This window comes from Malaclemys terrapin, chromosome 11, assembly GCF_027887155.1.
Source record: "Malaclemys terrapin pileata isolate rMalTer1 chromosome 11, rMalTer1.hap1, whole genome shotgun sequence".
In the NCBI taxonomy this organism is placed as follows: domain Eukaryota; kingdom Metazoa; phylum Chordata; order Testudines; family Emydidae; genus Malaclemys; species Malaclemys terrapin.
In genome coordinates this window covers 18,315,896-18,342,982 of record NC_071515.1, presented here as the reverse complement: position 1 = coordinate 18,342,982, position 27,087 = coordinate 18,315,896, and the positions used below count along the sequence as shown (strand labels likewise).

Genomic DNA, 27,087 nt, shown 5'->3' with positions numbered 1-27,087 from the left:
CTTCGGCCGCTGGCTGTGCGGCTGCCCCTGCTCCTCCTGAGTCCTCTGGCCTGTGCTCGCAGGGCCTCATTCTGAAAGGGGCTTTAGAGCTGCAGGCCAGGGCCCCGGGACCCCTTAGCCCAGGGCCCTGCAGCCCCTAAAGCCCCTGCATTACGGGTGGCCCTGCCTGCCGGGGCAGGGGAGGGGGCAGCTTCCCTGCTCGCTCGCTGCCTCCCTCCCAGAAAGTCCTAAGCGCCGCCAAACAGCTGTTTGGCGGCAGGGGAAGCACTGGTAGGGAGGGAGCGAAGGGGCGGAGGTGGAGAAGAGGAACTTGTGCAATGCTCCCTTGTAAAGTCAGCCAAACGATGTTATAAGGGAGCATTGCACAACTTTAAACGAGCATGTCCCCTAATGGAGCAGTGACGTAACTTCAAAACAACGTTAAGCAAGAGGATGTTAAGTGAGGAGTTATTGTACTGTGAGTCTTGTTACCTGGGCATGCTCCATAAAATCGTTAAATCCTCCCAGAAGCAGGCCCTTCCCTCCACGGTCCAATAATTCCCTCCAAACAATTGGTGAGCGTTTGTGTTTCCATCCATTCTTTTCACAGATATCATGAAGCCACTGCTATAGGCAACACACCCAAAACAATTTTAATAATTTTTTCACATGCAAAAAGGCAATATTTAAATATTACTGCTGGTATTTTCCAATGTAAAATAGTAATTCTTATCTAAATGCACAGCTGTGGGATACTTCACAGGTCTCCCAAATGTGAATATTTGAAAAACAGAGGAACCTGACCAAGCAGATGGCTGTGATGTATTGTGCACGGAATTAATTAGCATGAGAACAAAATATCATACTTGTCTCCTTAATCATATGATTGTGAAAAGTATTGCTCAGTTGGTTTAGCAGTGAACTCAGCAAATTCTAAGAGGTGATACTATTGGTAAAACCTCTCTTACAGCTTTGACTGCCTCATGAGTTAGTTCTGGGATTTTTTTCTAGTAACTTCCCCTAGTCTCTCTGCTGCAGGTAAGATATTACCATTACCCTAAATAGCTACCAGCAGTTAGATAATAAAGGAAATTACATCTAAGAGATTTAATTTTTCTGTAACACATGCAAGAAACGCCATTTCAATAAGGAAGAACTTGAAGGAGGCAACTGTCTTTTTCCATTGTCTTTTTGGTAGCCCTTTTTATTAATAAATATTATTTCAACTGCTTTGAAATAGATGATGCAAGCTGGTTTACAGATGGGCTGAAAGAGTTGTCTAGTTGTTCACTGTAGCTTCTATAATGTACAGCATTTTATCAAATGCTATTTTGTAACTACTGTCATCCATACAACTACAGCTACTACCGTACTTACTATGCTGCACTCTACCGATTTAGTTTAATTGGTTATTAGAAGCATTCGCAGAAATCAATTTCATAAGTCATCTAATAGTTTGATTATACTGATTCTTAATTAGTCTGACTTACTCTAGATATGATCTAGTATATTATCGCCACAATAAAAAGGAAATTATCTTCAGCTGGACATTTCGGATACTATCCATTGCACAGTCACACACTTAGTGACAGATTCTCATTTACACTAACGATCTTTTACAGCATGCTGCTATTACTATAATGTATTCTTTGTATTATTATAGCACTTAGAAGTATGGACCAGGACCCCATTGTGTGAGGCACTGTACAAACATACCCCAAAAAGCTCACAGTCTAAGTCAAGAGACAACAGATAGATACTAACAGACAGAGCAGTAAGCACAAGGAAACAATGAGATAGTACTGTCAGAGTAAGGTGATCTATGTGACACCACCAAAGTGCTGTAAAGGGAACTTAGAGTAAATGAGAATGGGGCTTTTAGTTTCAATATTTTCAGGTTTTGAAACATAAAGCTGTTGGAGTCTAGAATTCCTTCTCCACAGATTTATTGGCAAATAATGACTGAGAAGGAATATATATTTGAAATACGCACATATTAGAGGATCAGTATATAATAGGCTAAGCAGGCACTTGTACACTGAAAGAAATAGTAATTTCTTTAAGATTTTAATATCAAAATATAATCTTAGTCTGGTAATCATTCTGCCATCATATTTTGTATTATGATTTGCAAATGTCCCAGACTATCTACAATAGTAATGTGGTGTCTGAAACTCATGTAGTTTTCAGAGTCAGAAAGTGGTGCTAATATGCGCAACAAAGGAAGCACAGTACAGATCAGAGGCACATTCCATGCTCAACCTGAAGCACATAGGCATCTATTAATGAATTGAATTAAATACCCTTACCTCCCACTTGTCAGGATGCTGAGTAATCTTGTGTATCTTGAAATTAGGCAAATTAATCTGAAGATAGTCGGCCAGAAGTTCTGCCTTAGCAAAATGTGGACAGTCTGCCTTACCTGAAAATAAGGGAATTAGCATAACTCTAAGAATTTATTAATCTGATTGATGAAAACCTCATAAGATACACATTTTGGAAAACAAGTCATTCTGATTCAAAAGAAGGAATAAGAGAGGGGACTTTACAGGACCAGTTTTCTGTGGGCTCAGGAACAGTAGTAGTATAAGCAGGGCTGGCTCCAGGGTTTTGGCCACCCCAAGTAGCCAAAAAAAAAAAAAAAGCCGCGATCGCGATGGCAATTCGGCAGAAGGTCCTTCGCTCTGAGCGGGAGTGAGGGACCATCCGCCAAATTGCCGACGAATAGCTGGACCTGCCGCCCCTCTCCGGAGTGGCACCCCAAGCACCTGCTTGCCAAGCTGGTGCCTGGAGCCGGCCCTGAGTATAAGGATATTAAAAACCAGGGAAGAAAATTTTAGGGACCTAAGACATCTAAACTCCAATTCAACAAAAGTATTTATTCACATGCTTAACTTTAAAGGGGTTAAGGAGGATATAGCGGGCGTGATAGTAGCAGTAGGAAGAAGGTTCATTAATAAATGAAGAGGGAGATGAAATTAACGATGATTCAGAAATAGCTAAGATACTGTAATTCTTTTCTTTTTTTCTTTTTAAAAAATCTGTCTTTAACAAGAAAATAAAAGCTTTGAAAATCCAGAAGTAAGAGAGTCTCTTTAAAAAGCAGAACCTGACTAACTCATGCTAATGACCGGGAGACCCTAACCAGGATAATTGAATCTTATAAGTTAGGCTACAATCCTTCAAGGTGCACTACACAGCCAGATCTCACTGCACCTGCATGGAGCCCCGGTGAAGTCAATAGGGGACTACCCACATGGGAAACTTTACAGGATAGGGACCTAAGTGACAAGGCAATTTTTTAAAATGCAAGGATACAGAATTAAAGCGCATGCTGTTCATTTATATGTCAAGTGCCATTTTTGATTATGTATGACTATACTCCATGATATACTGCTAAGGATATGTCTATACTGCAATTAAACACCCGTGACTAGTCTGTGTCAGCTGACTTGAACTTTCACGGCTTGGGCTGTGGAGCTATAAAACTGCAGTGTAGACATCCGGGCTTGGGATGGAGCCTGGGCTCTGGGATCCCACGAGGAGGGAGGGTCCCAGAGCCCAGGCTCCAGACCAAACCCAAACATCTACACTGCAATTTTTTGGCCCCATAGCCTGAGTCAGCTGACATGGGTCAGCCATGGCTGTTTAATTACAGTGTAGACACACTCTAAATATTCTGTAGCATATTTTGTAAATGTAATGAAGATGTAGTAATATGTGACATCACTACAGCGCTCTCTGTGCTATTAAATTTTTGCTGAGATGGGAAGACAATACCATTACTTGTAAGAATTATAAGTCTGCAGACTAGCAATATTCTACTGTACTTATAAAGAACAGGTAAGACTTGAAAAAAGTGAACACATCAGTCTTTCTAGATGATATACATGCTTGAAAATCAGTTCAGGAAAGCATCCCAATTCAGGATTGCATTTAAGTGCCTGCTTACATTCATATCCCATTGAAGTCAATTACTTTCATGAATGAGGGGAAAAGAGTTAGAGGTAATCATTTGATAAAGTTTCTTGTGAAATCTTACTCTCCAACTATGTTCAAATTGGTTTAGCTAGGAACTGTGCCATTGGTCCTGAACACTGGCTAACCAGCCATAATGCAAGTGTAATGATAAGGTTGTAATATTTACTGTTGTTGTTATCTTAACATCTTCATTAATGAGCCACAACAGAAAAAAATATTTCATTTCCAAATGAGACCAAGTTGAGAGTTGTATGATTTATACTCCTCACACTATTGCTACCACTGGACACAGAGTAATTTAAAAAAAAAACAGCCATAACGTAACAAAATGAAATTTCATTTGAAAAAAGAAGTAATATATCTGGAATAAAATAATCAAAAATACTAGGATACCATGGAAGAAAGAAACCAAACCCAATAATATGGAATGAAGACAAGGTCTGATAGTAGACAGCAAATCAGATGTATTTGCAACATTATGTAACAGCAAATACAAAATGCATGTGCAACTGAACAGGGCAGTTCGATAAACCCTCTATGCTGCAATCATGGACCACTCTTGGATGCTAAGGCCTGCAATAATGAGTGTGCTGAAGAGCAACATTTAGTCTGAGTGTAAGGGAAATCTTCCTGGCACTGAGATGTATAAGGCTCCCAGGGAGAGCAGGTGAGGCCTCATCCCTACCACCAGGCTGGGTAAAACACTACAGAATGTGAAACAAGCCTATATGGGCCCCGAAGGATATGAATTGAGTGAGCATGGAGCTGCCCCCAAATACTCTCCCTGCCCTAACTGCCCCCATACCTCTCCCTGTCCCCTCCAACTGCCTATACCTCTCTGCCCCCCATATCCCTGCCCCCTTCCTGTCCCCTCCAACTGCCTATACCTCTCTGCCCCCCATATCCCTGCCCCCTTCCTGTCCCCTCCAACTGCCCCCATAGCCCTCCCTGGCCCCTCTAACTGCCCCCATGCCCCTCCAACAGCCTATACCCCTCTCTGCCCCTCATATCCCTGCCCCCTTCCTGTCCCTTCTAACTGCCCCCTCCTTACCCCTCCAACTGCCCCCATAGCCCTCCCTGGCCCCTCTAACTGCCCCCATAGCCCTCTAACTTCCCCCATGCCCCTCCAACTGCCTATACCCCTCTCTGCCCCTCATATCCCTGCCCCCTTCCTGGCCCCTCTAACTGCCCCCCTTCCCCTAACTGCCCCTCATACCGTGTCCGTGTCCCTCTCCCCGCTAACTAGCTCATAACTAGCTCAGCACCCTCCGCTCCGCCGCCGCCGGTCCCACTGCTCGAGTCCCCGGCCCCGCGGGGGAGTCCCTGCGGGAGCGGGCGGGTCTCTCACCAGCCAGCACGAACTTTGCCATGAGGTGACTGGCGGCGGGCCACGAGCCCCTTGGGCAGCGGCGCTTGGATGTTGCTTAGCAACGTGGCGACGCTGCCTCTAGTCAACCTCGCCGCGCGAGGGAGAGCGCGAGAAGTTGTCCCCTGCTCCGCCCCGTACTCTCGCGAGATGTACAGAGGGCACGTCAGGAAGGTATCATGGCGGCTCGTGTAGGCCGCTCGCACGAGGCGTAGCCGGGTCGGTTCACTGTCTGGTGAGGTCGCCCCTGGGGAATCAGCCTGGCTGCTGCCCTGGAATAGCGAGAGGGCCCGGGACTAACCGGCTGCCTCCAGCCGCGGCGGGGGCCAGGGGGCTTGTGAGTCCCCACAGTGCGGGTGACGGGGGGAGGGTCTGCCCCGGTCCCCGCTGGTGTGTGGGTGGGGTGTCCCCGTGGGGGGCTTCCATGGGCTCAGGCCATGAAGCCACGGGGCGTTCACAGGTGTCTCTGCTGGTATGTGACGATCAGGGCCCGTGTATCGTGCAGCTGAGGTGCAGGATCCACCCCGGCTGCCATGGTGCTCCGGGCCCTGAGGTTTCTTTTAAGGAAGGTTATAAGTCTTGTGACCACGAAGGCGTACGTTTAGCTTTGTAAATGGCACATAGCCGAAACAGTGGTGTCTGCCTGAGTCTGCAGGCAGCCTGAAACTGCACCTCTGAGATGTGTGTGATCTGCCCTGTGGTCAACGGTTGAAACCTAAAGATAACTGCTTAAAGAGAACCGTTGCTAACTCTTTTGCAGCTTCTTGTGTTAACAGAAACATGCAGTTAATGGGGCACCTGGTTGCTGAGTTATGAAAGTTGGGGTTGGAGCCTCCCCCTAAATCTTAAAAGTCCCCTCTGCATGCATCTGCAAATGGAAAAAAGAGAAGTGCCACCCCAGCTACTTAAATGCTCAACTGCTATCTGTCTGCTAAAACTTCCAGGTTTTCTCCATACAACTTCTAATATGCAACTGTAGTTTCTGCACAATTTTTAGCATATTGATGATTAAAAATTTGTCAGTAGTGTAAAATCAAAACTTAATAAAAAAGAAACAATTCTAATTTTTCTTAGTCTTCATATTTAATGATAACACATCTTTAATTTATATCTTGCTTGAAGTTGCCGCAGAACTGTTAGTCTCCCACAACAAAGGGCTACAACATGGACTCCTTTCTGCCCTAAAATACACAGAATTCTGCTTACAATTATACCTTCAGTTATATCTCATTAAAACATAATAGACTTAAGTGGATTGAAAAATAAAAAAATGTCCATTTCCCTTCAGAAATTCTGCAGGTCTGAAAGTAAAATCCCTGAAGATTTCTACTGCCTGTACTGAAATGTGTCTTCTACTTGTGGCGTGCTGTTCATGAGAGAAACGGAGTCCTGTCTGGCCCTAGTACATCAGATTGTTCCATAAATTATGAGCTTTAATTTCTCTTCATAACATTTGTAGTTATTATGCAAGTTATGACATCAGGCCCTGATCATACATTTCTTGAACACCCAAGACTCCCCATGAGTTAACTGGATCCATGACTTCTGTCTGCACCACAAAAATGGATGCAACCTTTGATAGAAGCCCTTGGGTTGTGCAAAGAAAGGTGCAGGAAGCCCTTAATAGTTAAATGTATGGTGTTATCTTTTACTTGGTCCTGTTTAGTCTCATAATATAGGTCTTCTATCTGTCTCAGACATTTCTAGAGGCTCCTATCTCTATGTTGTCTACCTGCTGAATTTGTTGCAAGTGTCAGAATTTTATCACTTCTGGTAAATCAGGAGTGGCGCATGGCTCCGGGAGGCTTGGGGGAAACAGAAATCAGGAAAGTGAAGGTACAGACTTTGGACTCGGTCCTGTAAGTGCACCCATGAGGACAGACCTCTGTGCCAGTGTGTGTGGAGACCCATTTAAATCAATTTACCAGTGTAGATGCAAGATCAGGGCTTAAGTCTGCCCAGTTTCTCTTCAAATCCTATCCCTCTTCAATTTTACTGTGGAATTGCAAAAGTTTTGTGACCATGAGACCCTGTGTAATTGTGGAATCAGAAGCAGAAGATGCTCATTAATTGATGACGGATTACAAATGAAAATGAACTATTTCCAGAGCTGTCTATTTCAGGTTCCCTCTGTAAAAGATGTGTTGGTAGATGTGGTATTTTAACCTTTAAACCAAAAGCTTGTTAATGATTTTATAATTTTCAATTGATTTCACAGATAATGCATTTTACCTGGTGTCCAAAGACCTGTTTCTGTGGGCTTGAATCTGATTAAGGCCCTGTCTTGTGAGCTGGCATTTGAAAGCTGTTTATAACAGTAGCAAAAATGAACAATAAAGTGGGTTATTTGATAAGGACAATCAGACATTTGCATGTATGTGGTTCTAAACTGGGTCCCAACTTTAGAACTACAATGAGGACATACACATTAGGGATCAGTAGACGTAAGAATGCCATACAAAGTGTGAACCTGAGAAGATTCCTGTTAAATGTTCCTCCTCGGCGGCTTGAACCATCTCTCCGATTGCTGTCTCAGGGGGTGCCTGTTTATAGTAAAGGAGATGCCACTGTACAAGAACAGAATGCTGCAAAGACTCTATTAGATGAACATGTGCAAAGTTCATCTAGTGCCGTGGACCCTCTAGAAGAAGATAGAAGTGTTGTTGAAGAGAATCTGGTAGTGAAGAGCAAACGGAGTCAGTCACAACAGTTCTTTGATGACCTTCAAAAATGCACATCTCCCTGTGATGTATTAGACCTAGTTTCAAAGTATGCTATTTCTGAGAAGCATTGTAGTTCTTGTTTTAATGCTATGTGGATGCTTACCAAAAAGCTATCCGAAGACCAGAAGCGTTATGAGAAACAACTGATGGTCGAGCATCCTGAATTTATGCAGCTATGTCAGTGTCTGATGAAAAATTCTAGGAGCATGTGGTGTGATGACTTGGTATACAGTCTACATGCTGTGGTGAAGCTAGAGTTACCCCAGAACACTCAACTGGTTCAGACTTTGCTGAGGGTCTGTCAGGTAAGTATTGGAATCTTTTAAAGATTGGAATAAAATTCCAGCGCCAGTTCTTACAGGTTGTAGAGGCTATAGCCTTAGAGGGTCTCCACATGGAATGCCTGTGGTTTGAGTTCTGCCCATGCTTTATTTTCATTCCTCTACACACACACACACACACACACACACACACACACACACACACACACACACACACACACACACACACACACACACACACACACACACACACACACACACACACACACACACACACACACACACACACACACACACACACACACACACACACACACACCCCCATATAAAGAGAGAGGGCTGAAAGAATACTTGCGCTTCAGGCTGTGCCAAAACTCTAGATCTGTTTGAGGCTTAGAAAAACTCTTTTCTCCCTCCACCCTCCCTTCCCCCTCTCCTTTCTCCTCACATGATATGAAGCAGGTTTGAGAGTGAGCAGTCGTGAGGAAAGGTATTTTTGATATTTTGATTTGAGGGCACAGGCCAGTGTCGTCCTTGACTCCCTGTTCCTTCACCTGCTGCTTCTGGGAGCTTTCTTTGGTCTACCCACTATTAGCTGTATTATGCTCCCCTTGTCTTGGGGATTTTTACAGGACCTTCCCTAGCTGCTGATGCAACTAGGGACGTCCTCTGAGCATCATATGACTTTCATGCTGTGCTAGGTGAGGGTTTCTCCATTTCTGGACCTGCTGCTGCCCTGGGAGATTCTTTCTTGACTTTCTTCAGAGCCCCCCACCAACTACTCCACCCACCCACTGTGTGAAACTTTCTCCCTGTTTCTTCCCTTTCTGTTCCCTTAGACCAGTCTGTCCTCATCCTTACCTCCACCTCCCCCTAACTCTGCACCTAGCCAACCCATCCTACTTTGTAGAGTTGTATGTGTTTTAATAAAGCAGTATGCAACTTTCAGAGGGAAAGAGGGCACTGACTTATTACATGCGATTTTTCTTTTAGGCCTGATTTCTCATTTTCTCAGGGGAAATTGGGAGTTAACTCCACAGAAGTCAGTAGAATTATACCAGTGTGTAGGTCAAAGTAGAATCAGCCCCAGTGACTTGACCTTTTTCTTTGTGTGGGCAGGGGAGATGGGGGGGCGCGAAGATAGCTGGTAAAAATTGACCATTCCACCACTTAGTCTTAAGAATTTTCTAACATTCTAACATTGTGAAAATATCTTTAATAGGAGCGCCTCAATGATTTTGATGACCGATGTGTCGCTGTTCTGGCAGCCACCTTGGCAACCATGGGAAAAAGCAGAAATGTGGATGCTCTTCAAGCCGGATTACAGTGAGAACAATTAAATTTTTTTTATGGTTTCCTTACTTACAAGTCTTGTCATGTGACCATTTATTTCTGTTGGAGGAAAATAAATATGGCATGAAAGGAGAGTGAGCATCTTTACTCTTCTGCCCAAAATTCACTTCGATATTTTCTGGCTTACATTTTTAGCATTTTCTTGAGGATTATTTAATGATATATTGTATTAGAACGTTTTAGTAATCCCTGCAGTGTTCTCATATGTAAAATATGGTAGAAATGTCCAAAGCAGGAAGACACTTGAACCTTTAAGTAACTTTACACGGTCTTAGACAATCAGGGACACTCTGTAGTGACCATGGCTGTAATTCTACATTGAACTCTGTGTGACAGCTCTGTGCAGAGTCCACCCTGAGAAGCTCATTGCAGGATTGGGGCCCAAGTCATTACCATCAGATAGTAGCTGAAACAAATAGCTCTCTTTGGCATCATTGTTGGTATTCTCAGCAGAAAGGGTGGAGATAGGTTAGAACACTGGACCATGGCACAGGAGACCTGGTCTCTGCCACAGGCCTGCTCGGTGACCTTGGGCAAGTCATTCCACCTCTCTGTACTTTAGTTTCCCCATTTGTAAAGTGAGGATAAAACTGCCCTCCTTTGTATAGTGCTTTGAGATCTATTAGTGAAAAGCCGTATGTTTCAGCTAGGTATTCTTCTTGATTTCAATAGGAAAAGCCATTGAGTTGGAATACCATTTTACCTTGTATTCCGCCTGTATTCAAATGTAGGGGTGGGAGAAGCATTACATCTAAACTTGTTTCAGAATAACTTGTTTATGGGTGGTGGTTTTGTACTCAGATTGTTAGTCTACAAAGCCCCATCTGCTCACCCCTTCAGAGATCTAGTGTTCCTGAGCTTCTAACAGAACATATTGGTGGATTTGTATTGTATGTATCAATTCAATTTCAGCTCCAGCTACAAAAGGATGGGCATGTTGGTTAAATAACAGCATATTCTGTTAGAAGTTCAGGTGCACAGTTCTGGAGGAAAGTAGGTTATCCCTCTCTATTTTTCACTTAGAAGACTTTGGCTCCATCTTGATTAATCAAACTCCTACCTGTTCACAGGGAAATGTCAATCTCAGTGGGTCAGTTTCAGAGCCTTCCACTGCCATACAGACGCTGGAATTTCCAAAACTAGTGCTCTGATATTTGATTAAAAAAAATACTGGTTGAAAGAGTTGGGGGTTTGGGGGCTCTTTAGTCATTTTGTTTCCTACTGAGCCAAAATGGCAACCACAGATACACCAGATCAGAGTCCTTCTCTGTGTGATGCTTTGCCTTCTGCTATATCAAGATCCTGTTCTTCTCCTACAGACCATAGTATCACTTGTTCTCCTTTCCATCTGCTCCACTTTGCTGTGTCCTGTATGAGGCTCTCCTGAATTTCATGGGTCACTGGGGGCTTGTCTCCACAGAGAAATTGCACTGGGATAAGTTACGTCAGTTTAGTTAAACTGATACTAAACTATTTCCCTGCCATGTGTTCACTCTGTTGCGCTTGCATTGGTGTATGTTGCACTGTTGCAGCACTGTGTCCACACAGCAGCATTCTGCATCAGTGTAAGCATGGTGCGGTATGGGTGGGCATTCCAGGGTCCTCTGCACTGCTTGGGCAGTGGAGTTTAGAAAGGTTGCCGGACAGAACATGGCACGTAGTGAGAAGTCCTCCTACTGATATCTCACGCCAGTGTAGTTACTTCAGTGTCAGGAGATGGCCACATTGCTATTAAGTCAATTTAACTACGTCAGTGTAGAGCTGCGCCATTTTTTTTTTTAAAAGAAAAAGTGTGTGTGTGTGTGTGTGTGTGTGTGTGTGTGTAAGAGGAGTGAGGAACTACACCAGTTTAACTCAGGATTCATCCATGGAAGACAGATGTGTGCCTGCTCCTGCCAAAAATAAGCAGAGCTTTACTGGTGCAACTTGTGTGTGTGTGTAGGCCAAGCCTCCTTAAACCAATTCCATTTTTTCCCTTATCAGGTTACTGGTGGAGCAGCGAATTCCAAAGATCAGTAACATTTTTATGTTGCAAAGCTTGATGAAATGCTTTGGGAAAGATGCCCCACTCTCTCTCAAAAGGAAATTTGAGGTAAAAGATTAAAATCATTGGTGGGTCCTACTATTATTCCTGCATAGCTATTGCTCCTGTGTTGCTATTTATTAGTTGTTTATGGTAGCACCTGTTGTACGCTAGGCAGTTTCCAGACATTGAAAATGAATGGTAACTTCCCCAAGTTGCTCATCCTCCAGGGACAGGTAAGCAAGGAAACAGTGGTTTGAGAAAGGGGAAACAATGACTATACATGTCAATTAAGTTTGCTGTAGCCTGCCCAACAGAGAGATGTCTGCAGGAGGGACTTAAATAAGTAGAGGGTGGGAAAGTCAAACCATGCATAGGGATAGAAAGTGTGGAGATGTTTATGTAAGAAATTGGTCGCATAAAAAATAAGATGCTATCTGTGAGCTTCATTGTAACAGGGCTTTGTATGTAATGAATCATGCTATCGAGAGGCAAGTAACTACATCTGCCCTAGTTCCAATAGAATGGAATTCTTAAAATGTTTTCTGAATCCAGTGAAAGGAGCTGGGGTTGATGTAGTATTTTTAAACATTGTTTTGACATTTTTTTTCTATTACTGATACATTTTTTCATTGCCCTTTATATGTCTTTGAGAATGTACTGGGTGAAACTATTTTAAGAGCTGGTGAAACTGAAATTAGTGGGCCTAATTTTTGCTGCTGGTTGCGTCAGTATAATCCTAACCATGCAAACAGTCACTCCTGATTTACTGTGGCTTAAGTGATATCAGAAGTGGGCCCACTAACTTTAGCTTCACCAGTTTTTTAAATCTTGTTTAATTTAGTGTACATCTGCCAAAGGTGTATCACAAAGGGCAATAGAAAATAGTGAGTCATTTACTAAGGATTTAGAATAACTTAGAGTTCTTGCACATGGCAAAGACTAGATATCATCCTGACTCTGCAGTATTGGTAAATATGCCATCCATGCTAAGTAGCAATCCACCATTCTTTCAAGTACTGGTAGGAAAACTATATACATAGTAACCAGGAATAAGTATTAAGTTCCTCTTGTATTGATTTTATTCAAGGGAGAAACGGGAGCACCTGAGAACTTTTTAAGGACAGCTCACACTAAACATTAGAATAGCTGTAGTTGTTTCTATAAGAAAAGCGATTGGAAGGAGTTATTTTAAGCTCCTTCCAACCCTTTCTTCAGTGCGAATCTGGTGAGGTTACTGGATTGGAGTAGTTTTGATCTTCCCAACTCACTTAATTCTTCGGCAGAGATAATTTGGACTGCCAATGCCAAGAATGAAGAGTCTAATCAATTGAATTCATTTTAGGATAGAGTTTTGAGAGAGCTGGACCACTTGACTCCTGTGAATGCTCAAAACATGTTTAGTGCTCTGGCTGCGATGAATTACTGCTCCACCGTAATCCTGGATGCCTCGAGTAACAAAATCATTGGTGAGTTAAAGTGAATTTTTAAACTTCCCCTCTCCTTTACTCTGACTCTTCCTAATGAAAATGTCTTATTCCAATTTCCTTTTAAACCCAGAAAACATGATTGTTTTGTAGTCTAACAATACAGATCCATCAGACAAAATACAGTACAAAAAATTTGGAGGACTGATGGATGATCAAAGAAAGTAGTTCTTATGGTCTCTGCCCTCATTAATACCATGAAATGTCATCTCTGTGGATTATAATGGCACTCTTCATAGCTCTGAAGTTAAAATTCTGTTTTCTTTTCCCCAAATTCTATAAATAGAGAAAATGCTAACTAAAGGCCAGCAAGTAAAATTAGTGGTTTCAGATGTGCTTTTAAAACTGTTTCTGAACTGGAAATTTGCATCTCATAGTATGAATTGACAACTCTGTGTTTAGGGAGTAAGCAAAAGGGGACATGAATAAGTGGATTTCGTTATTGAGTTCTGCTTAATAAATGATGGCTCAGTCGAGCCCAAAGGAACTTAAAATGAAGGTTAATTCTCTGACCTTTACTCAGACCTTTGCAATAAGTATTGTAGACATAATTGATCAATATGTATTAATATATACTCTTGCATCCAAAACTATGGTAAAAGAACATTAATGTTGCGAAGTCAAGCCCTCAAAAGGTAGGAAATGTCAAAGTTCAGGTTGCGTGTGCAGCCTTAATTTGGTCTCCTTGTGCATACACCTTATGATATAATCTTTAATTATATGGCAACAAACTATTTTCTCCCACGGGATCCCTGCTTCATTAATGTACAGGATGGATGGTATTCATAGTATGAAGCTATTGAATACTTTGTTGCATCCTCATTGTTTAGCGTACAGCCATAGGTCTTATTTACTACACGTGAGTCAAATCCTGCTCTGAAGACAGAATTATTAATTTCCTAATTTGCTTTTCTGTGGCATTTATCGCTATAATATCTGAGTGCTTCACAAATATGGATTTATTTTCATAACACCGAAGAGTGAGGTAGTGGTATCTGCATTTTAAATATGCTGGACTGAAGCACACAGATATTAAGGTCAGAAGTGTCCACTAATTTTGAGTTCCCAATCTGAAATGCATTGGACCTGATTTTTTCAGAGCACTTAGCGTTATTTGGCACTTATATGTTTGAAGCACAGCTCCTCTTGATTTAACTTGCAGCTGTGAGTGCTCAGCAGTTCTGCAAATCAGATTCCAGGGTCTCAACCTGGGTACCCAGAGAATGAGGAACACATTGGGTTAAGTGATTTTCCCAGCATTACATAGGATTGAAGGATAGAAGACAAAGCTTGTCAAGGATAGAATCCAGGATGACATTCAAGTAGCCTTAACCATGAGACCATCCTTCCTATTTCTGCAGTCATCTGTCTCATTCAATATACGCCTTCCAACTATTGCAACAAATGAAGCAGGGGCTAGACAACAACCTCCTTCATTATGCAACCCTGATGATCCCCTGATCACGTCCATACTGTGCACTGAACGAGGCACAGGTCTTGTAGAAAAAATAGAATGAGATCATGAAATTACAGACTGTATCATAATGCATATGCACTAGGGGAACTGAATTAAGGTTACACAGGAAGCCTTAATTCTTGCATTTCCTAACTTTTGAGTGTTTGACTTTGCAGCCTTGCTATTTTTCTTTTAATACAAATTGTTTTGGGGTTTGTGTGTGCATGTGTATCCGTACGTATAATTTCCTAGGGTTTTAAAAGCAAACTTAAAAAAAACAAATTCCATCCTGTGATATCATACTGATGCCCACATAAAAGTCATCAGCAAGACTGGAATGTTTAGACAAGTGGTTTTCAACCTGTGGTCTGCGCACAGGGGGTACACAGATTGTCTAAGATTTCCAAAGGGAATTCTCCATTCAAAATTTTTTTTTATAGGTCCACAAATGAAAAAAGATTGAAAACCACTGCTTTAGATCCAGCTCATACACCTCTGCCTCTACATATAAGGGAGTAACTTATAGCAATAATAGTTGGTGATCCTCAATATGGACCAGCACTAGAGAGGGATGAGACACATTGCTGTCTGCAAATAGCTGTGAAACCCATAGGCAGAGGAATGGTAAGATTCAGGATGTTTGGGTTCCATTCCAGGCTCTGGTGGGCACAGACTTTTCTGCTCATTCCTCTCCTCTCAAGCTTTGTCCCTTCTGCCCTGTCCCAGCCATGTCTCTTCCCCCACCCTCAGCTCCTTGTCCCAGTCTTGTTTTCCTCACCAAACCAGTCTGTCTCCACTCCTCAGCGTTCTCATCCTAGTTCCAGTCTCCTTGCCCAATTAGTCCCAACATCTCCCCTCTATGCTCCTAGTCAAAGTCCCAGTCTGTATCCCCAAACTTTTCATCCCGGTCTCCTTTGCCCAGCCAGTCCCAGTCTCTTCCATGGTTCCCCATCTGATTTTTCACAGCACACGCCGCTGGCTGCTGGTCCCAGTTGTATCCCACAATGCGCAGCTCACAGTCACTGTTATTTTTTTTTGTTCCTCTGTTACAGAGAGTATCCATGGTTTTTCATTTTGGCAGCTAATCCATGTTCTGAAATCATGCAGCATCCTCCGGTACCGCAATGTGGTTCTGTATTCTGCAATAGCAAACTACGTGACTTCCCACATCTACATGTGGGACACTAATCAGGTGAGGTAGTGACACCGCTAGAACTGCCAGTACTCAGCTGTGCCTAGGTGACACCACTAGAACTACCAGTACTCAGCTGTGCCCAGGCGCGCACAAACACAATTTACAGAGTTGCTAGTTATGACTCAGTACTTCAGTTTGCATTCTGAAATGGGCTTAAAATTGGGCATAAATTCCAGTTTTGCTCTACATGTAGAGCAACTACATAATGTTTGAATTTTCTAAGGGCATAAAAAACAATGCAGTTTTTCTCTGGTTTCTTTTCATGAACGTTTAATAGGAATAACTTGGTAGAAATTGGTCCATGGCTGGAAAATGTCAGTTTCAAACTTCTTTTTCTTGATGTATATCTTTGAAACAACATTGTCTATTTATACAGATTGGTTAAGGGGAAATCTTCAGTAAAACTGGTACATTGGCTGTCGTTGTTTTATTTGTTAGTGTAGCACCGACAAGCCCTCATCATGGACCTGAACCCTTCTGCTCAGTGCTAGACAAACACAGAACCAAAAGGCAGTCCCTGCCCCAAAGAGCTTGCAATCTAAGTGTAAGACAAGAAACAACAGAGGGATACAGACATACAGAGGGTGAATCAGAGGGAAACAACGAGACAATATTAGTTTAAATATTTTAATAAGTGTTTGGGAGTTCAACAGTCCATTGTTCTCCTATTTATTGCAGTATGGTAATAAATAATACAGTTAGTCATGCTCATAACAAAATATTACAATTTTCAAAAGTTTATTTTCATTTTTAAAAACCTCTCTGATGCTATAACACCAGACAATTAAGTAAATTTCCATATTGAGGCTCTTCCTCCAGGTTTAATTTGTTGGATTTAGCCTTAAAAATGTTTTTCTTCATATACTTTTTTTTTTTTTTTTGCGCGTTTTAGATTGCCCTGTTTTTGTCTGCCTTCGGGGGACTTCGCTTTCGACCTGTTGAGCTGATGGATATTTTGGCTGAGAAGGTGACAAGTCATCCTGAATCCCTGGACCTGAAGTATATTCTAGGTGTTCTCCGGGTGTATTCACTTCTCAACCATGTTCCCAAATGCCAAAATCAGGAGTAAGTTCTGGCTTAGAAAGCCTTGTGTTAAATTACATAGTTGTTATGTGGGTGTCTGAACAGGCACCCGAAAGAGTACCTGCTACTGATCTGGGATTCCAGTTGTGAAATAATTCTCACTTGGTCCTGTTTTACTAATCTGTGAGGTAAACTTGCTATACCTGTCACTATTATAAAAAAAAAAAAGGCAGATATCCATTTTTTCCAAACAGTAAAGCAATGTAATAGAGAATGCACAAGATGTAATAGAGAATGGGTGCCCATCACTTAAGTGGTAGACTGATAAAAGTGGTGAACAGGTTGTAGCTAGCGGGAAGCTTAGATGCTGGACTTGGGTTCTGGTTATCCAAGTAAATTGGAATGTCTGGGGTTTTATTTCAAAAGTATGGATTTATATTTTATAGAGATTTTTAGGAAAGTCTGAGTTTATTTATAAATTGGTATGTAAAGATGTCTTTTTTTCTTTTGAAGGTTCCTGGAGTCTCTCAACGGTGCCTTGAATAACTACCTCACCAGGATTTCTAATGTGGATCTGCTGAAGGCAGTGTATTCATTTTGCATTTTAGACTATTTGCCCCAGCCTGCACTTAGTCAGCTCCTGCAAGAGGACAACCTCAACGAGTTACTAAAATCAGGTCAGGCATTAATGTATTCATGTGTGTTATGCCATTGAATTCACAGTAATGTGTAGAGAAGAGTAGTAGTAGCTTCAACACAATCACTCCTTAGGGCAGGGGTCTCAATCTCAAATGACCACGAGGGCCCCATGTGGATTAGTACATTGGCCTGAGGGCTGCATTTACTGACACCTCCCCCCCCCGCTGCCCTCGGCCCCGCCCCCACTCCACCCCTTCCATGAGGCCCCGCCCCTGCCCCGCCTCTTCCCACCTCTTCCCCACCCCCATTCCAACCCCTTCCTCAAAATCCCCACCCCAACTCTGGGGGTGCAGGAGGGGTGTGGGGTGTGGCGGGGGCTCAGGGCAGAGGGCGTTGGGGTGAGGGGTGCAGCAGGGGGCTCAGGGCAGGGGGTCGGGGTGCAGGGTGCGGCAGGGGGTTGGGGTGCAGGAGGGGTGCAGGGTGCGGCAGGGGGTTGGGGTGCAGGAGGGGTGCAGGGTGCGGCAGGGGGCTCGGGGTGCAGGAGGGGTGCAGGGTGCGGCAGGGGGCTCGGGGCAGGGGGTTTGGCTGCAGGGCGCGGCAGGGGGCTAAGGGCAGGGGGTTTGGCTGCAGGAGGGGTTCGGGGGGCGGGCTCCGGCCTGACGCGCACCAGGGGCAAGGCAGGCTCCCTGCCTGCCCTGCCCCCGCGCCGCTCCGGGAAGCGGCCAGAACCTGGGGAATGAGGGGCACAGGGGTGGGTGTGTTTGCTGTTGCTTTAGGCACTGCCCCTAGCATCTCCCATTGGCTGCGGTTCCCCGTTCTGCCCCCGCTGTGTGTCTGGCCGGAGCCGCTCTAGGTAAACGCTGGGGGAGGGCCGGGGGGCTGCGAGGAGCTCACAGGCCACAGAAAATAACCCCGTGGGCCGCATGTTTGAGACCCCTGTTTTAGGGTGTGGTTGCATTGAAGCTCACAAGCTAAGTGGGGCAGATGGGTTAATATTGGATATGAAATAAAAAACTGAGTTCTGCAAGTTGTTGTTACTTGTGAGTGATTCAGGAGACTCTGTCCTCAGACTCAGCACTGAACCAATGCCCTCATCATGGTGTTGGGATGTATTGTGCTGTTGGAGGTACCATTTTCAGATAAGACACTTCAGTAGTGAGGAAAGTGTTTTCTAGGTAACTGAAAGATAGTAAGTGTAAGATTTGTTGTAGAAAGTCAGATGTGAACAAATTGTGGATTCTTCTGGGACACGCATTCAAGATTTTCCAAGAACATTTAAAAAAAAATAACCAAAGTGATGCATGTTTTTCAGCTAAATCAAAGTTTAGCTCAAAATACAACTCGTGGTTAGAAGTTGCTTGACTGTTTTGCTTTAGGATGAAGGACCCTAACTGAAATGGTTCAAGGTAGTCGTTCAGCTTCGTGTTATAATTCTCTACAGCTAATTGCTTAGTTTGGCACTGAGTCAGGGTGTAAGTGTATTTGTTGCTTGCAGATTCTGTATACTCTGGGACGTTCTGTTAGTCCCTACACTTCAACAAAACAGTCTGTCTACTTGGAACCTGAATAGTTCAGTACCACTAAGTGAATAATTGACTCTTCCATTCACTGGCTGAATCAAAGGGGGGAAAAATCAGTTTATTTTGAACTGAAATTGATATATTTTTATTTATTTATTTATTTATTGGCTTTTCCCACTGAAATGAAAAAAATCCATTCAGATAAAATGAAATGTTTGCAGTTGTTTTGAAAAAACATTTCCACAATTTTTTTCCCCGAAACTATTTGCTGAATTTTATCCAAACTTGCAAATAGTTTCACTCACCCCAAAACCTGCATTTTATCAGAGAATTTGCCATTCAGCTGAAGAATTTTGCTCAGCTCTATAGTTTGGTACTGTTAAAGCATGCTCTCAAAGTGACATCCAAAATGTGACTTAACTTCTTGTGTTTTATCAATATCCATTAAAGTTTTTTTTTTTTTTTTTAAGAACAGCCTCCATGTGTGCATAACTGTTTTACACTTATTAGTATCCCTGCTGTAACAGGGTAACGTGTGTAGCTGTGCACAATAGACGGGGGAAAAGTGAGTAAATGAATAGATTTCAGACTTTCAAGAGTGGATGGTCCAGTGGTTAGGGTGGAAACCTAGACCCTGAGAGCCCTGGGGTTCAACTCCCTGCTCTGTCACAAACTTTCTTGGTGACCTTGGATAAGTCTTAGCCTCTTTGTGCCTCAGTTCTCCATCTGTACAATGGGAATAATAGCATTGCTCTCCCTCACCAGGAGATTGATTCTACAGTAATGTGTGTCTTGTAAATTGCTTAGATAGCTGTATAGAACAAGAAGCTTTTAACGACGTCTTGATGGCATCTTTTCAAGAAACAATTAGTTTTATTATGCCTAATCTGGAATTAATCTACTGCTCAGCAAAGCTGAAATCTCTTCATACTGCAAATAGTAGCCAGTGAAATTGTGGATTTCATGAGATAAAACGATACAATATAAATATAATGAGTCCACTATAATGCTACAATGCTTTTTTCAGATGGCCTCAACAAGGAGCAGAATGAAATGATGGTGCTATATATAATGCTATAATGCTTTTTTCAGATGGCCTCAACAAGGAGCAGAATGAAATGATGGTGCACTGTGTGAACGTGTGTCTGGAACTTGATAGTCCTTCATTCACCAAACCAGCAACTGTGTTTATAAAGAAACCCTTCTCACCTTTGGTTTCTGATCTCCCTGAGGTTCAGATGGCTCTGCTGAAACTTCTGGGAGATGAGCGTATGTTTCAGCAAAACATCCAACTGCCATATGATTACAACATTGGTATGGGACCAGTTCATTGTCATGTGTCTTTGAATATTGATTTATAGTGGTAGAGAAATGGACTGGCAACTGTTACCTATAATATAAGGGGTTTAAAATATAAATTTCTGGTGATAAGGTCTATTTGGCAACTATGCCTTTATGGTTGTATTTTCTATGACATTCACGTTAGAATAGTTGGATAGTTGACTAAAATATTGTTACTGCTCTGGTTTGTAAAATTGCATTGGGCTTTTCGTGGTTAAAATCTGGCTTTTGATGCAACTAATCCTACATAAACCCAATAGGCCATAACTATATTAAACAACACTGACCTTTTAATGCTAACATACTTTTTAAATCTTGGATTAAAGAAACAATACAAGATGGCAAAATATGAAACTTCAAGGTGATTGTTTTAGCTGTGGAACAGTTTTCCTTTTTCTTTGATTTAAACAGGATATGACCTTCATTGAGAGACCATTTATAAATTTAGTAAAGTTCCATGGTGTATGGTTTCTTTTGTATGCAGGTTTTATACTTCTATGATGATATCATTTGCAAGCTACTTGCATTACCTGTGTCAAGTATCAGAGGGGTAGCCGTGTTAGTCTGGGTCTGTAAAAAACGACGAGTCCTGTGGCACCTTATAGACTAACAGATGTATTGGAGCATAAGCTTTTGTGGGTGACTACCCACTTCATCAGACGCATGTGTCTATAAGGTGCCACAGGACTCTTTGTTGCTTTTTTCATTACCTGATTCACTTATTATACTTCTGGTATTTTTATTCCTAAATTTATCAAACCCAGTGATAAAAGGACAAGGGAATATGTATGGATCTGTCTGAGGTTTCATAGCAACCTGGTCAGAATTTTTTTTTTCTTTAAATCCTGAATTGATACACCTAGGCATACTGTATCTATGATTTGCGATAACAAGCACCTTTTCTGACTGTGTCAATGTGCCAGCTGAATATATTTGTTGCTCTCGAAGGAACTGCAATATATTGTGCAAACTGTCCCACAAATGCAATAGTTATAGCTGTTTCTTTTCTATTGACTCCATGAAATATATTGGAATGATCAAAGCCTCTTTACATGGTCAAAGCCTCTTGTGCCATTTAATATTTGACTGTTTTTGCTTTCAGATTTTGAAATCAAAATGGATGCAGACAGAAAAAAAGTGCTTCCAGTAACTGAAGTAGATGATCCTGCCGATGCTCCAGATGTTCAAAGGTACCTTTATTTGGTTACAAGTTTTCTTTACCAGGCTATATTCTATGTGAGGCTCTTCCTGTTGCTTCTTTGGCTCATTGATCTGCAGAGCCAGTGATTCACATTCTCTGTGCTCTCACAGGAGCATAAGAATTGTCATTCTGGATCAGACCAGTGTGACGGGTTGGATCACAGAAACCCCCTTGGGAGCTGCCACCTAATGTACCAAGACTACCTCTGCTCCTGTTTTCCCTGCCAGCTCAGGACTCCAGCACCCTGTCTTGCTGAGCCGGACACTCCCGTCTGCTCCAGCACAGACCCAGGGTCTGAATTACTTGCCCCAAAGCTGCAGGTTTATCTGAAAACAGCTCCCAGAAGTGTGCTTGTCTTTAGCACTCAGATGCCCAACTCCCAGTGGGGTCTAAACCCAAATAAATCCGTTTTACCCTGTATAAAGCTTATACGGGGTAAACTCATAAATTGTTCGCCTTCTATAACACTGATAGAGAGAGATGCTGCACAGTTGTTTGTTCCCCCAGGTACTCATACATATGCTGAGTTAATTAATAAGTAAAAAGTGATGTTATTAAATACTGACAGTAGGATTTAAGTGATTCCAAGTAGTAACAGACAGAACAAAGTAAGTCACCAAGCAAAATAAAATAAAATGGCAAATCTATGTCTAATCAAACTGAATACAGATAATCTCACACTCAGAGATGCTTCAGTAAGTTTTTTCTCAGACTGGACACCTTCCAGGGCTAGGCACAATTCTTTCCCCTGGTACAGCTCTTCTTCCAGCTCAGATGGTAGCTAGGAGATTCTTCATGATGGCTCTTCTTTTCCCTTTGTTCTGTTCCACCCCTTTATATATCTTCTGCATAAGGCGTGAACCCTTTGTCCCTCTGGGTTTCCACTGCCCCTCACTGGAAAAGCACCAGGTTAAAGATGGATTCCAGTTCAGGTGACATGATCACATGTCACTGCAAGACTTCATGGCCCACTTGCCAGCACACACACATATAGGAAGACTCACAGGTAAAACACAGCCATCTACATCATCTACAGACAATGGTCCTGGTTAATGGGAGGCATCAAGATTCCAAACCACCATTAATGGCTCACACTTTGCATAATTACAATAGTCCCTCAGAGTTATATTTTATATTTCTAGTTTTAGATACAAGAGTGGTACATTTATACAAATAGGATGATCACATTCAGTAGATTATACGGTTTGTAATGATACCTTACAAGAGACCTTTTGCATGAAGCAAATTCCAGTTACGTTATATTCACTTATTATCAAGTTTTTATAAAACCATATAGACTGCACAACGTCACACAGGTCCTAGTCCAGTATCTTGCCTCCAACAGGGACCAGCCCTGGATGCTTCAGTGGCAGATGCAAGAAACTCCACAGTGGGTAGATGTGGGATAATCTGCCCTCATAAAGGTCTCCTAGGTTATAAGGCCAGAAGGGGCGGATCACTTTGATCATCTAGTCTATGACCTGTGTTAGGCAGGATGTCAGAACTTCCCTGAATTAACTCCTGTTTGAACTAGAGCATCTCTCTTAGAAAAACAGCCAGTCTTGGTTTAAAAATTGCCAGTGATGGAGAATCCACCATGACTCTTGGTGAATTTGTTCCAACGGTTAATTACCCTCACTGTTAAAACATTACACATTATTTCCAGTCTGAATTTGTCTAGCTTCAACTTCCAGCCATTGGATCTTGTTATACCTTTGGCCACTAGATTGAAGAGCTCCCTCCCTCCCCCTTTATCAAATTTCTGTTCCCCATATGTAGGTACTTATAGCCTGTGATAAAGTCACCCCTTAACCCTCTCTGTTAAACTGAGCAGATTGAAGTCTTTGAATCTGTTGCTATAAGATGTGTTTTCAAATCCTTTAATCATTCCCGTGTCTCTGAACCCTCTCCAGTATATCAACACCAAAACAGGGCCTCCTCCCCTAAGAGTTTAGCATAAATCCTGAAACATGAGATTTTGATTCTCTTCCAAAAATTTTTTTGCATTAACTACAACTGTGAATATTCTTGTTATCTATATAAACGTTGAATCCCTCTGTGACACTTACTAAAGTTAACCTCAACAGGATCCTGTGGCAATGAGTTCCAGTCTAATTATGCATTGCGTGAAAAACTATATCTCTATTCCGTGTTAGAATGGAGAGAGCAATTCAACTCTATGCTAAGGAATGTTGGGTTTGGTTTTTTTTTAAGTAAATGAAGTATGTATAAATCCATTGACCCAATTTTTGAACCGTGTTACAAACTCGGAAACCTAAATCATGACTTTGAGACCACAATGATACTGCAGATTTTGGATCTCTAACAATAACGTATCCCTTGTTGACACCACTTAAGTCGTATTTTGAGGGCTTAGGTGGGATCTAAGTGATGCATGGCCTTGCACAGATGAATTTCTGTCTGTCTATTGGGGGGGGGGAAGGGAACTGGTTACTCTGTGCCAATACTGCTTGTCAGGCTACCAAATCATTGAACTTTTCTGAACCTTCCAAGCAGGTTAGGGATTTGCACAGCAGATAATGGAAGAAAGAAGGAAATAAATGTTACATGCGTAAGAACATAGGAACTGCCATACTGGGTCAGACCAATGGTCCATCTATCCCAGTATCCTGTCTTCCACCAGTAGCCAATGCCAGATGCTTCATAGGGAATGAACAGAACAGGGCAATTATTGAGTGATCCAACCCTGTCGTCCAGCATCCGGCAGTCAGAAGTTTCAGGACACCCAGAGCATGGGATTGCATCCCTGATGCAATCCCATATTTTGGATGCTTCTATTTCACATAATGCACCATTCTGAACTTCTCCAGAAGTTGCAGAATGATTTGAGACCTAAGAGTTCAATCTTTGCTGTAAGAACTGCATGGGCAGCCCTCGGCACCTAGATAAAACACATTGCAGGAGAGAGGGATTTAAGTTGCTTAAGTCCGGAGAAGCAAAAGAATGATTAAATTAGAAATGTACAAAAATATTAGCAATAAACAAACACAGCAGTGCTATTCCTTAATATTAAAGGCATTTTCTGAACAGTTAACTGTGAAGAATACTTAAAATGCACCAACATAATGCTGTTTGCCAGCTCCCTCAGAAATTATTACTGTTTTTGGCTTTAGAGTGGCTATTCTCTGTGCTTCTCCGTCTGCTTTCTGTTTTGGCACAAGACACCCCCAAGGCAAGCTGGCAATGAAGATGAGACATCTGAAAAAACTCGGCTATCATGTGATACTGGTAAGAAGTCTAAATGCAGTTCTCATCAATATGGTGACATGTATGATAGGTGAAGAACAGAGTACTGGGAGTGGTGAGCTTAACCTAAATTGACACTGCTGGAAAAACTCCTTAATCAGTGATGGTATTCTATGGTGTTGGGCAAAGGGACTCCACTATGGTAAACTATGTCCAGGTGGAGTTTGATCGTTTCTTTGTCATGAACTACACCATAATTCTCCAAAAGCTAAAACTGAGTTACTGACTTCAGTTCCTCAGAACCTTGCATGAATTTGATCAGATATTGACTCATTGACCTGTTTTCACGTGGAATTGCTGATCTGAACCGATCACTTTCTGGAATGCATCAGTTTCCCTTTACTAAGTGCCTTGGTTCACAAGACAATGTGAGTTTGTGATTTAGCAGCAGAACTAATGCACCTTTTCCTTTCCTTTCCTTTCCTCTCCTCTCCTCTCCACTAAGGTCCACTACCAGGAGTTTAAAAATCTGAAGAAAGAAGAAGCAATTGAGTGTTTGAAGGGAGAAATCTATTCAGCAGATGCTTTTCCTGTTTCTGATGTGAATTTGCAGGATACTATTTAAAATGGACTGGGAACTTCAGATCTCCTGCTTTTTTCCCCATCACAGACATTGACAAGAAGAAGGAAGCGGTTTCATATATTCCTGAAAAATGCCTCAAGACATTGTACCCTGTAGAAAGTTTGTAAATTCAACTATATCTACCAAAGGAGTTCTTTAGCAAATAACTGCTTCTATTGCCAAGGCTCCTTAAACAATAATTGACTGCATTTAAAAAAAAAAAAATTGAAAATCTCAATTTTTTTTTTTTTGTTTAATTACATATAGGCTACTCCAGTGGGCTAAACTTCTCATGTGTTGAACTGGGGAAGTGTAACAATCTTTCAGAGCAGTTGGGACTATGACTGCTTTCACTGTAGTGAGAGTGGAACAACATGAGTCAGTCCGTCATTAGCTTTCAGTAAGAACTCCAGCCAGAAAAGCAGTAAATCATTAGATATTGACTGGAGTGGAAAATCGAAACTCCCAAATCTCTGGACAAGTTTGTAACTCAAAAAATAATTTTCTCGTCTTGTTTTCAGAAGTCTGGGAAAGCAAATGATTCTTTATTCTCCATGCTTCTTCAGTCTCAAGCTTTTCCCTCTGTTATAAAGCGCTCTGAGACTCATAGATGTAAGATTCTGTCCCTCATATAAATTGCCTTGTAAATGTCAGCTCGTGATTCAGTATTAGCTCTTCCAAGACTACTTACTGCTATTGTACAATACTTAGTTTGATTCATCACATGATGAAATGACTGCCTAGGAAGGAGTACTGTGGAAAGGGATCTGGGGGTCATAGTGGACCACAAGCTGTTGCAAAAAAAGCAAATATCCTTCTGGGATGTATTAGCAGGAGTGTCGTAAGCAAGACACTCTACTCTGCTCTGATTAGGCCTCAACTGGAGTATTGTGTCCAGTTCTGGGCGCCACATTTTAGGAAGGATGTGGATAAATTGGAGAGTCCAGAAAAGAGCAACAGAAATGATTTAAAGGTCTAGAAAACACGATCTATGAGGGAAGATTGAAAAAATTGGGTTTGTTTAGTCTGGAAAAGAGAAGACTGGGAGGGGACAGAACAGTTTTCAAGTGTGTAAAAGGTTGTTGCAAGGAGGAAGAAGAAAAATTGTTTTTCTTAACCTCTGAGGATAGAACAAGAAGCAATAGGCTTAAATTGCAGCCAGGGAGGTTTAGGTTGGTGTAACGGGGTTGGGACACACCACCGGGCACCTCCTACTGGTTGTCTCGGGGAATTTGCTCTGTCCCTGGAGCTCCCCCTCCTGGTGATGTCCCGTCCGTCTCTCCCTCAGTAGCGGGGTAGTGTGGCCCAATGGCCAGAGTCCATATAACTCCCCTCAGTAGCGGGATAGCATGGCCCAATGGCCAGAGGCATAGGGGGGCCCAGGCCCTCCCTCTCCATCAGGTCCCGACCCAGGGCTCTCCTAATGGCGGGGTTCCCCTTGATGTTGGTTTGGCAGAGATCCGGCCGCCACACGCCGAACATCAGTGTTGCTCTAACGTGGCTCGTCCCTAAAGTTCCCCTGGGTCACTTCCTACTCTCAATGTCGCGGTCTCCTCTGGAGACGTGGGTTCCGGTCCATTCCCCTCTGGCGGGTTCTCCATCTGAGATGCAGGGTTCAGGCTGGCTTCTGGAGCCTGGAATGTGGGCTGCTCCTCCTCGGGAACTGGCTGTGTGCGTCCTTCTCCGGTGG

At 42.5% G+C, this 27,087-nt stretch overlaps 2 protein-coding genes across 3 annotated transcripts in view; one reads left to right on the top strand and one right to left on the bottom strand.

The window, feature by feature from the left end:
- The window catches only part of MDH1B (malate dehydrogenase 1B), a 33,227-nt gene extending 27,834 nt beyond the window's left edge, over window positions 1-5,393 (bottom strand). Inside the window, exons 1-3 of the mRNA XM_054043288.1 lie at window positions 5,309-5,393; window positions 2,289-2,401; window positions 472-606 (exon numbers count right to left, since the gene is read on the bottom strand). Coding sequence (XP_053899263.1) covers window positions 472-606; window positions 2,289-2,401; window positions 5,309-5,330 — 270 coding nt within the window. The 5' untranslated portion in view covers window positions 5,331-5,393. The remainder of the gene's footprint in view (window positions 1-471; window positions 607-2,288; window positions 2,402-5,308) is intronic.
- A 67-nt stretch (window positions 5,394-5,460) lies between these two features.
- On the top strand, window positions 5,461-26,050 carry FASTKD2 (FAST kinase domains 2). 2 transcript variants are annotated; one of them, XM_054043935.1, is made up of 12 exons: window positions 5,461-5,545; window positions 7,545-8,354; window positions 9,553-9,656; window positions 11,667-11,775; window positions 13,052-13,175; window positions 15,702-15,841; window positions 16,737-16,909; window positions 17,381-17,544; window positions 20,119-20,340; window positions 21,470-21,557; window positions 24,703-24,817; window positions 25,281-26,050. In XM_054043935.1, exons 2-12 carry the CDS (start codon window positions 7,653-7,655, stop codon window positions 25,398-25,400), a joined length of 2,061 nt encoding a protein of 686 aa, XP_053899910.1. In that variant the 5' UTR covers window positions 5,461-5,545; window positions 7,545-7,652; the 3' UTR covers window positions 25,401-26,050. The 2 variants fall into 2 exon arrangements, with proteins under 2 accessions (XP_053899910.1, XP_053899909.1); XM_054043934.1 differs by having other exon boundaries at window positions 5,494-5,561.
- Window positions 26,051-27,087: the final 1,037 nt, after the last annotated feature.